General features: G+C 37.8%; 1 protein-coding gene across 1 annotated transcript in view; it reads left to right on the top strand.

The window, feature by feature from the left end:
- MBD2 (methyl-CpG binding domain protein 2) overlaps nt 1–12,500 on the top strand; it is a 57,998-nt gene that overhangs the window by 25,502 nt on the left and 19,996 nt on the right. The window contains exon 3 of the mRNA XM_034773999.1: nt 2,660–2,797. Coding sequence (XP_034629890.1) covers nt 2,660–2,797 — 138 coding nt within the window. The remainder of the gene's footprint in view (nt 1–2,659; nt 2,798–12,500) is intronic.

Below are 12,500 nucleotides of genomic sequence, written 5' to 3'. Positions count from 1 at the left end.
AGTTAGAACATGTTAAACTACTCTACAGTTGCACAAGCTGTTATAAAGATCCTTGTACACCATGAAATTGACTTTTCAAATGTAGTGGCTTATGTGACAGTAAATGCAGAGTACATGTAAAAGTCATTCAAAGACAGTTTAAATGGCATTTTAAACAACTGCATTCATGTGCCTGCTGGGCACACATTACAGCTTTACTAGGTGATTGCTGGTGCCGTTCGTATACGGAAGTGGACCGTCTGTGCTCTAACAAAAAAGCTGTTCTTATCGACCTTGGAGTTGAAAGTCCGACATTACCACTAGAACCAGTTGAAACAATATGGACTACTTGGTTTAAAGTTGTAGATTAAAGCCGTAGACTATCACTGCCATCATGTGGAGTACTACAAGGGGTTCATTGCTTGGGAAATTGAATTGGAGGAACGACAGCCGTTTTAGAGGAGCTAAGTGTTTTATTGCAGAGTGAATTGCTTGTGGCAAATTTAATTTGTATTGAAGCAGACGTAACTCCACTTGTTCATACACCACTTAAGTTTGAATCACGGTCGACATTACCAACAGAAGTGTACAACGTTGCATCTGATCTGCTGGCAATACTTCAGTACAGAAGACAGACTGCACTGTACAATCTCAAGCGTCAAGTTTTTCAGAGCGGTGCAGAGAAATTGCATGGGTATTTAAATACAAACAGCAAGCATATAGATTTTTTTCGTGATGTGAGAATCTTTGATCTCAAGCAAGTTTGTGTACTCTCCTGCAACTTCAGTGACTATGAAGAGAATATGGCGCTGCGGAGTTCTGTACGTGAGGATGAGCGAGCAGTTTACTTGAACATTGTAAATTAACTTCCTAGTACCAATGACATTTGTCTCTCCAGTTTTTGGAAAAGCATGGACAAACGTTTGCCAAGACTTAGCCAGATTGCTCATGTTGTTTTGGCAATCCAGTGCAATTCAGTTGATGCTGAACACAGTTTCTCCAATCTTGAGCAAGTGCTAACCCCGCAACATTACTGTATGTGATTGGAAAATATGAAGATGTATGCGCAAATGAGTTTTAATTTATCCTAAGCGTGTGTCAGTGAATATTTGTATGCTGATATATGTGATATACAGATATTTGCAATAAAATGTTAGTTTAAGCAGAAATGTATTTTTTATTGCAAATTTCCCCTTGCTGTTAGATTGTTGCATAAAACAATAATCCAACTTTCATTTTAATTGTATAGTCTTGTGTGGCAAGAATTTTGTTTTGTATTTATACTGATGATCACTTAATACATTTTTTTAGTGTTCTAAAACTGACAATTTTGGTTTTTGAAAAAAATTGTCTGTAAATGTAATGTAGGCTACCGCATTTTTGTGCTGTAAATGATTACATATTGCTCAGGTTTGTCGATTACATGTTTTTTTTTTTTGTTTTGTTTTTTTTTGTATTAATTTAATGCATATCCAAAATTTCTGAAATAAAAAGTTTTGAAAATCCGAAATTACTCTGTTATCATGGACGAAAACACTGGCCACAGTTCTTAAGTATGTGGAGTGTGTTAGCCAGCAATTCATAAAATATTTGGTATTTTCTGTATCTCAGAAGTTTTTTTCAACCTGTGACCACTTCCAAAATATCAAGCATAGGACCACATGTGAGGAAACTAGCATACTCTTATCTGGATCATGTATCCTAAAAATATTGTCACCGGTGTATGAGAAATAAAATATAATCCTCTTTTATAAAAATATGTGATGCAAATACCTGGGCACAACAGAGCCAGTCGTGCAAACATTCATTTATCAGTAAAATAAAAATAAGTTCACACTTATGATACATTTTTATGTCCATTTTCTCCTGAGCTAATCTAAAACCAGGGCAATTTTTTTCATTCTTCTTGGAAACAAGATTTTACAGTAAGTATCGTAGTTTGGAACTAGATTATAGGTTAAACAGCTTATCTTCTAAAATCTCCATATTGATAGAGAAGTTACTTAAAGCACACCAAGATGAAACCCATTCAAAATATAAAATTTTTAAAAATATAGACGGTATTGATATACAAACAAGCTATTTTCACAGTAGTGAGGGTAATTAGCTATTAGAACAGTTTATTAGGGTTGTGAGGGTTTCTTTGTCACTTCATGTCATTTACTCTAAGATTTAAAATGTTTCTGAAAGAGATGCTCTAACTCAATTAAAGTTATGAAGATCCTTGATGCAGGATATACTATGATCTGTGTTTATGTAGGAGGTTCAATTAGATCATATTGGTCCATTTTGGTCTTAAGATCTGTGAATTTCTGAATAATACTTTAGGGTTTATTAGAACCCTAAATTACTTGTTTTGAATATTGGAAGGCTTAATTTGTCTTTAGCTTTCTGACAATAGCTCACTTTAGCAACAAGTCATTTAAATAAATAACATATATTTTCCAATAAGGAAAAGTGGGCTGTCATGCTGCTTTATTTCTCCAGGGCATAGAAACTTCTAAACCTCACTTTTTTCTTTAGAATAAGTGAGTTGGTTGAAAGGTTAGCTATCCAAGAACTCATTAGTGCAGTAACAACAAATTCTTTCACAAGTCAGTAAAAATGGGTTAATCCAACAACAATCTGTTATACAGTCTTTGCTAATCCTTTTTTTTAATTTTTTTTTTATTTTAAACAGGGTAAACCAGACCTAAATACGACACTACCAATCAGACAAACAGCATCCATTTTCAAACAGCCAGTAACCAAAGTTACCAACCATCCTAGCAATAAAGTAAGATCAGATCCACAACGAGTGACTGAACAGCCACGACAGGTAAGAAGGTCATCAGTTCCCTGTTGTTACCATTCAGAAAGTGGTATTGTGACCTGAGATCTAATTGGCTTTGGTTTAAATTTAAGACAGAAGAATTTGCATTCCAGGGGAGATTTATAGCCTTAATGTGATTTTCTATTAAGTATCTCTTCTTTTTATTAAAAGAAGTGTAGTGGAGAAGAAACTGAAAAGGCTTGATTCCATGCATGTTAAAATAAGTGTGTAGGAGGCTAACTCTTTAATCCGTACTTTCATTCATGGCTCTACAATTAGAGAATTTCACTTAGTTATAACACTTTTTAAAAACATATCCCTGTATTTTGACATGAAGCATCAAACTTCATTGTGTTGTCCTTCTTACAGCATTTGTTTCTAAAAAGTTCAGTTTTATAAAGGGGAGGGGATAGAACATACCTTTGTAAAAGGCATTTTACTGGAAGAAAGCTTTACATAAAACATTAAAAAATGCTGTTTTGTGTCTCTTAAATTCATTAAATCCCCTTTAAGGAGACTTTTGATGAATGCTCATTTTCAGACAATAGTAGAGTATATTATTATAAACTCTGTTTTGTACAGGATTTCATTTAGATCCCTTTCTTTATACTGATGTTTGATCCTCTCTTCACACCAAAGGGGTCTTCATTTGAAAAGAAATGAACAAATGCAAGAACTATCACAAGGAACTCCCTGTTAGCTAATTATTAGTGCTCTGTATATGTGAGTGAGATTTAAAAACAGTACCTGAAGGATCAATGTAATCTTATTTATCAAGTTCCTATAAGGTTGCTACCATCAAATTAAGATGCCTTATACATTGGCTGTTTAAGAAGAAAGTACTACAGCACTTATTTATGTATTCGGGACACTCTCATGGCCCCTTTCTTATTATAGAACAGAGGTTAAGTTCTGGGGACAAACATGCTTTTAACATTCATTCCATATGAAATCCAGACTACTTCTATCAGCATTGCTCCCTCAAGGTTCCTGTGTGCAGATCTTTTAAGAAATAGTTTTGACCTATCACACATGATTGGGCTTTGTTTTCTTAAAGAATCTACCTAAAGAATTTGGATCCTACATCCTGTGTAGTGTTTCTTCCTCTTCAGGTGAGCCAGAAAAGAAGAAATTTGGAGCCATATTGGATCATCTTGTTATAGAGGTCTTTCAGCAAGATTTGAAGGTCTCGACTTGCCTCACTGTTGGTCCCACGAGGTTCAGCAGGGGCCATGTAAGTGTATCACATCCAGATCTAAAAGATACATAACTGCATGGGTCTACAGCCTCTTATCACCACGTATTCTTTGGGTTTCCCTTGAGCGACTACACTTCCAGTGCCAGGCTTTTCCTTTCAGTGTGGCTGCTGCACCACTAATATTCACCAAACTGGGTGGCAGTTATAGCACCTTCATTCTAGAGAAATGGATCTCTGCCCGTTCATACCTTGATGACTGACTCAAAACCCTTCCCTGGTTGTCTGCTCCCCTACCTCCCACAAATTTAGTGATTGAGGTCTTCTACAACTAGTCCCTTGATCTTTATGTGAAAGAGTAATCTCTCCTCCTAAAGATTCCCATTATAGATGACTTTCAATACTCAATTGGGCAAGGTCTTTGCCTTCTAAGAGAGGGTTTAATAAATTAAGAAGATGGAATGAGATCTAAAGCTAAGCAACACCTGCCATATTGGACATCCTGGTTACTTTTGAACAGATTCCAGTCTCATCTTTTAAGCATCACTTCTTGGTAAGAGGACACACTGAATAAAATCACTAAACAAAATGTTGGTGTTCTGAGCAGAAGAGGTTTCTATAAAGATCGGTGACATTTTTTGTTTTGTTTTTGGAGAGTTGGGTTTGAAATGGTTAACACCCCTCTTTTCCCCCTCACCCCCACCCCGTTTCCCTATTTAGTGCTGATTTTAGACCAGAATTTTAGGGCTGTTGTTAACTTAAAGCAGTGTTCTTGTTTTTTCCAATGCACTTCATCTCTTTGGAATGGTCACATAGATCCCAAGAACCTGGAGACGTCACTCTTTTTTGTAAAATTGACTTCTAAAGCACAAGCTGATGTGGCTCCAACTTGTCTGCAATTTCTCTGGGTCTTTAAAGGCACTGATTCTAGCTTTTTCTTCTATTCAGTAAAGCTCATGTGGTTCTGGGTAGTGCAGAGTTAAGAGTATGCAGAAAATCCAAAAAGCTTAAAATTCGTAGTGTTGCAATTGCTTGACTAACCCTGTGATATGTAAACTCACTAATCTGGATTGGTGGGGTACAGTAACAAAAAATTACCCTTTTCACAATTGCCAACAATTGATTTGAGGGAACCAACCATGGAAGTGAAATTCAGCTCAAAGATATTTCCCACCATAGTATTTGTATTCCTTTCCAGCCTGTTTATTATTAGATTTTCAAACAATACATTTGGATTGTTGTAAAAGTCCCTGCTGGAAAATTTATAAACAGTACATTTTTTTTATTATGGTGCAGTAAACAAAGAAGTTAATTTAAAGTATTTAGTATACAAACTTTCTTCCAAACTATGTCTAGAGACTTTCCTGGTACAACAACTTAGAAGAAGAAGAAGAAAAAAGGAAGGAAGGAAATAATCTGGAATCCTAAAACCCTCTTTAAAACCTAGGGATGGGTTTTCTTGGTTGAAATATTATGCAGATAGAAGCAGACTCTCCCAGCACTTCCCAATTAACCTCCAGATAAACTGTGTTAGAGACTGAGTTTATAAAGACTTTCCTGTGCTTTGTGTTTCAGGAAAGTCGCAATTCAAAACAGACAATAGATGACTTATTATTTACATTGTAACAAATATCAGTGCAATAATTTGACAATTGATTATATGCTTTTCATATAGGACATCTAAATCTCTTAGAAATTAGTCTCCTCCATGGAAAAATAATCTGTCACGTGATGATGATGGAAGTCTTTTTTTGTATATAAATTGCCAAATGGTCCAGAGGGATTTCAACTCACCACCTCTGTGTGCAATTGCACATCTGCAATCACTTGCATATGTGTATATGCATATGATAGGTTTTATCCCAATTGTGCTTTTGAATCGATTTGCACACTCAAATTCTGTAATTATGCACATTCTACTGAGTACAGAAGAAGTCCAATGGAGTGCTTAGGCCCTGCTTACTTTCCACAAAGCAGGAATTTGGTTCCCTGTTAGGATCTTTTACAGGACAAAATAATGAGGCAGGACTGGATACTGACAGTTCAATTAGACTCTGAAAGAGAACACAAGGGTTTCCCAACATTTCATATTATAGAGCATCTCTTAGTAGTGAGGCAATCTCATGATTACTCTTTCCAAATCAAAGTGAATTCCTCCCACATACAATCAGTGTCCCCACCAAACAAAATCCATTCCACACTTTCCCCCACATACACATTCAAAATAAACTCCCACTGCTGTTGATGTTTCCACCCCCATGAGCCTCACACAGGTACAGTTTTCCCCCATGCTAAAACTCAAGTTCAATCAACCTACTACCTTCAGGTGTCCTGGTTTCTCTATGCCTACTTGCCTCACTATTCCCCTACCCCAAATCTCCCTTTAGGTACCTGACTTTTTTTTTTCTAGGTACCTTGGTCTGGCCTCCTTTCTCTTATCTACTTTTTTACTCCCATCTACCTCCCTTCTCAGAATAGAAGTTGAAACCAGATTTTGCCAACATTCCTTCTCAGCCTGACTTTTCATGTGGTGGTCTCAATGGCTCCTTTCTGTGGTAGCTATCCCCTTAGTAATCCCAGTAGTTTCTTTGTCATGTGATAGCCTCTCTGGTGGCTCCCTAGGTGGTGTTGCAGTGAGATTTCGGGCAGCAGCTCCTTCAGGTAGCAGATCTCTCTGATGGTAGCTCCTCCATGACCTTGTAGCAGCAGCTTCCTCCTTTTATGGAGCAACAGACCCTAGTGGCTTCTGTGGTTCTATGCTTTTAGCTGTCAGGGCAGCAGCTGCACACAAAGGATGGAGCCAGGATCATCATGAGGCTGCGCAGCTCGTCATGTGCCACTGAAAAAGGCTTTTAGACCACAGTTCAGGAACATCTGGAAAACATCCAACCCTTAAGTTCTTGGTTCTCTATCTTACTTGCTCATCAAGAAGGAGGAATTCACACGAGGGTGTGAGAAGGTAGAGCGGCACATCCAGGGTTCCCAGATCTGTGTTGTATCCTTAGGTGGGGACTGAGTCTATTTATTGAAGACTGAACCTTGCTGACAAACTACCTTTCTCTTCCCCCCTTCCCCCCCCCCCGCTGAACCAGTGAATGCACTTCCAACTTCTATGAATTGTTTTAAAATCTTCAAACAACTTTTTTTTTTTTTTTTTTCATACACTGACACCAACCAATCCAGAGGCACTTTGCTAAAACTATATTTGTCATCAAAGCACAGTGGTGTGTTTACCCACTTGCTGCCAAACTTCAAGTCTGTCTCATTCACACAGTCCTCTTGTAGCTATTTCACTCTCTTCCTAAATTACTCACATACCCAAAACCTGTTTTGGGGTCTCATTGAGGTGGCTCAAAGTAGTAAAGTTACTCCTTTGATTTTTATTTTTTACTACTTGCATTTTGTAGCATTTTGTTTCCCTTCTTGCAGGCTTCATTTTCTTGCCTGTTTCATTGCATTGACCAGAAACCCTCAGTCTTCCAGCCATTGCTGCTTATCTTACTGCTTCAGAGTTGTACTGCACTCAGATTTGGCTGAGGTTAAGCAGTCAACCTTGGACTGCTACCCAGAATCACTGTGTGGATGAAAAATGTCAGAATAGCTATTGACTTCAAGAGCAGTTTCATCAGTAAAAAGCAGAAAGCCTGTTTCCTCATCATTGCTGAAAGCTAGTATGATTTTGCTTAATGTCAGGAAACTGCACCTTCTCCCAACTACTGCTCTCTCCCTTCTCATCCAAAAGGACACCAGATGTGGTAGTACTTTATACTGTGGCAGTACTCTCTACCCCGCCACATACTTCCTTTTGAACCTGGAGTGGGGGTTCCCAGAAAGAAAAATAATACAGACCAGTGGAGACCCAAGAGCTAGACCTCAAGTCTACAGGCAATAAGTTAGCCAATCAGTTGCTTAAGTTAGTACTGCTGCCTATTCAGTATTTCATATCTGACTGTAGAATATTCAATGACATGTCAAACCAAAACTCCTTTCTTCTTCATGGATTTCAGTATCCCTGCCCTATAAGTGTCTGCTCTGTTTCAATGCTCCAAGGTATAATCCAAAGCTGTACTATTTGTGAAGCACATGTTCTCTCCTTGAAAACACAGGACTCCTTGGTGCTAACTAGCCTGAACTTTTTGACCTCCAGGGCATGCTACAAAGTCCACCTGTTTCTTCCCCAGAAGCTTGAACACAAGTCTCACTTAGTGAACAGGGATTTTTATATAGTGGATATTTTGAGACTTGACCAGTTATCAGCTGGAATTACATGAGTGTAGTGCCTTTAAGTATAAGAGAGCCCAGGGCAAATATTTTGTTTGTATAATTCAGGATGGATTGATGTAAATCAAAACTAGTTGAATCACTGATTTTAATAATGATTTAACTCAACAAGCAGAAAACCTAGATTTAAATAATAGATTTTAATCATATTGTGCATTTGTACTTTTTAGGTATTTTCCTAAAGAAAGGTTGAGTCTCGTTAATTGGTAACTATTAAAACATGTTGATTTTGCAAAATCAACATAGCATTTACACTAATTTTGGTGCTTCCTTTTGCTAATCAGGAGAATACACCATACACATACATACATGCTCTTTAAGTAATTATATATCATAGTTATTCAAATTCCTAGTTTTTACATTTTTATTATGTTAGAAAATGGTGAATGATGCATTCCTTATTAACTAGGTGATTGATTATTGTGTCCAGCCCAAGTTGGATAGAAATTCAAATTCCCTTAAAATGCACCAAAACAGCATTTTAGTTTTATGCAATAAAAATATTAACTTAAACATTTTTTTTCTTATTCACACACTTATCAAAACATGTTTTGCAGTTAAAACTGATTAAAGGAAGTATTTGTAGTTAGTGAAATTAACTGATTTGTGGTCACCATGTCCTTCAGGATTTTAGAACTAGTAGATCATACTCTCTCACACCTAGATTTTATTCATAGATTGGGAAAAAGAGAACAAGCTTTCCTGCCTTTTTTTAACTCCCAGTTTGTTTCTGAACTTTGAATGAACTAGTCATTGAACTGAAATAGGTTAATAAACTGAAATGAAGAAAATATTCTCTCTGCAGCTGCAGAAAAGGCTACTGCTATCTAAAGCTGGGTTAGCACTTCAGCAACCTCTGGTTCCAGGTGCTTAGTCAGTGACTTCCTCTTTGTGGATTGACTTTCTTTGAAACTTGGGAGCAAACATGTAATGCTTATATTATTTTTTGTATTTAAATAATTTAAATAGATCATAATAAGTTATCAATTTCAAATTTATTTTAAATATTTTTTTAAAAAATAAACCTCTTTAATTTAAATAAAAATCTGTTTTACATAAAATCTGACTTTTAATTTTTTAAAATAATTTTTTATCTATGCTGGTATAATTTGAGATAAGTGCTAATCACATTTGTCTTGCCAATGTTTCAGCTCGGTGCCTTCACATTTCATTTGGCTTAAATAATCCATGAGAATCTCTGGACTTTTGAACATACACAACTTGTTCACACAGTCTAACCAGAAAAAGATCCTCTACCATAGGAATTAAGGAATCAGATGATATATCCCAGCTGATGTCTTAGATCCTCCCAAAATGAAATTCCAAAAGGGGTTGACTCTCTTCACTTCACCCACTTTCCTCAGGATAATCCTGAGCAATAGATGGGCCTTGTAACATTCCCTAAGGGTCAGATGTGCTCACTGAAATGAGATTTGAACTCTGACTCTGCAACTAAGCAGGAAAAGTAGTACAGAATAGGTTGTAGTGGCTGATCCTGAGTTGAATAATGTATTAAATTAAAACCATTGGATGTGTTTATATTGTTATGAGCTGGGTGAATCCTTGTTGTGGTTGAATTAGGTTTTAACTCAATCTAATATGTGAACACACCCTTAATTTGAAGAGAGAGTTTCAGGGGCCACACCAAAAATAAGGCCTAATAGAGTCTGCCCCGAAACTAGTACGATGTTGTCTCTCGGAGAGAGAGAATGAACAGTGAGAGAAAGAGGAAGAAGCAAGAAAGTCAAACAGAAGCCTGTGGGCTCAGTACGATTTTGGGAAAAGCTAGAAAGAGAGATTTTGCATCTGTTGGCTAAAGAGATTTAGAGATGTGAGCTAAAAAACTGCTCCTTTTGTTCTTAGTTTCTCCTGCATTTGGAGAAGCAGGACTTTTTTACATTCCTTGTAAATACATGATTGCATCAAACAGAATACCGCACTTCCATTTTCCAACTGAAAATGTTCCAGGGCATAGGCGCAGACTCCGCGGGTACTCAAGGGAAAAAAATGGTGGGTGATGAGTGCCCACCGGCAGCCCCCCGAGCAGCTCCTTCTGCTCCCCCCAGTGCCTCCCACCCGCCGGCGGCCCTGCCGATCAGTGCCTCCTGACCACCATGGATCAGCTGTTCCACGGAGTGCAGGAGGCGCTGGGGGGTATGGGGTGGGGTGTGCTCGGGGAGGGGCTGGGAAGATGTGGGGCAGGAAGAGGCAGAGGTAGGGCTTTGAGCGAAGGGGTGGAGTGGGTGTGGGGTCTGGGGCAGAGCCGGGGGTCAAGCGCCATCCCACCCTCCACGGCACATTAGAAAGTCGATGCCTCTGTCCCAGCTGAGCCCAGCTGCTCAGATCAAAAAGGGGCATCAGTATTAGGCCCCAAACTACTACTTTAAAAGTTGAATACAGGGGACAGTAACAAGGATGCCCATATCTTTTGTACCGACTGCTGCTCTTGGATGTAAAAAAAAAAAAAACCCAAAGCAAATGGAAGGCAGGTTATGAAGTAACAATTTACACCCCCCAATTCTGCAAATTGCTTCAACCAGGCAGAATCTTATTGATGACATTGAGACACTGAACAGACACAGGGGTTTAGAGTAACTTGCACAATTAATGTCTGAAAGGTTAAATTAAAAACCTTATTTGCACTTAATATAAATCATACCAAAGGATTTGTTTTTGACAAATAGCTAATTAATGGGACTATTTTAGTGGAGTGTCTTTAAGTGAGTTAAAGTAGCTCTTTAAATTAGTTGTTCCCTTAAAAATACAAGCACTTTCAACTACATCTGCAAGTACCTCCTTTAATAGATAGAAATCATGAGTCATACATTTATTGTATAGGGATTCAATTTGGACACTCCTGTATTCTTCACTAAACATTACAAAGTGGAAATCTTATCTTGCTGGAAAGGTCCTAGAAGGCTTCAGATCTTTCCTTATGTTTATTCGTATTTACTTCCAGCTTTTTCCAAGCACTGGAATATATATATTGTAGAGGAATAGTCCTTCTTTTCAGGGGGATAGAGTAGATGACCTACTTTTTTTTTAAATTATTGTTAGAGATTTCTTTCTTAGAGATTTCTGACCTCTGGATTGGTGGATGTCAGCAAATGAGAACAGGACAATAGTTCATCAACTGGAAACTTGTGTTCTGATAGCTTAAATGGCCACAGATTTGAAGCTGAGAATGCTCCTTCTGGAAGTGAATATTTAGTGCTTTTTCTTTATCAGTGAGCATCTACTTTGGAAATTGTACACTTAGAGAAGCTGACACTCTGTTTGTTGTATGTTCATTAGTAAAATCTTGTAAATGGTTTTGGCAGATGGTACCGAAGGATTATATTGTAACAATTTTCCAAAGCCATTTTCTGATAAGATTTTTTTAAACAACTCTCAAAAACTGATAATATATACAAACAGAGCACAAGTACCCCTAAGAGCTTACTGTAAAGGTGTGAGTTGCCTATTCTGTTTTTCCCTTGGATTGTTGGATTGTTAACTCTAAGAAGTTGGAGAAAGAAGGGCCTCCCCGCAGAGTTCCTGTTTCCATCTAAACCTTTTGTGGAGACTTTAAATCATGTATTGAACTTCTTGATTTAATACAGTATTGAACAACTTCACAGATTTTGTGATGCTTGGTCAAATATGTCTTATTAACCACAGAATACATACACGCATAAAGTTTGACTTGGTTGTAGGGATGTCATTTTCATGACATTTCCTTGTGCAGTTTTATTTCAGAAGTGCCGGTCTCCTCAACCCCCCTTTTACAGATAGGGAACTGCGGAACAGGGAGACTAAGCGATTTGCCCAAGGTCACATGGGAACCCTGTGGCAGAGCAGGGAATTGAACCTGGCTCTCCTGTATCCCAGGCCAGTGCCCCAACCAACTGGTTCCTCTTTCCTCTCTATTAAACTGTAATTAATAAAACTGGTTTTTATTATAGTAACTATGGGGGTGGGGGAGGAGAATCTAAATTTCTAACTACTAATGCAAGGAATATCAGGAAGAGAAATCATTTCTGTAGCTGTCACCATAGAAGAAGGATTAAAGTGTAGCTTTTCAGTAATTAAGCTGTAAACTATCTTATGCTTTACATTATAATAAGTAAGATTGCCCTGTCCTCTTAGGGCCCAATCCTGCACAATATAACTCCTGTAGGCAGTCCTGTTGACTTCCATGCGAGTATTTCCAATGCTAAGGGTTTGCAAGATTTGAGGGTATGTCTATACTGC

Source organism: Trachemys scripta, chromosome 6 (genome assembly GCF_013100865.1).
Source record: "Trachemys scripta elegans isolate TJP31775 chromosome 6, CAS_Tse_1.0, whole genome shotgun sequence".
NCBI classification, from domain to species: Eukaryota; Metazoa; Chordata; order Testudines; family Emydidae; genus Trachemys; species Trachemys scripta.
This window is presented reverse-complemented; position numbering and strand designations above follow the sequence as displayed.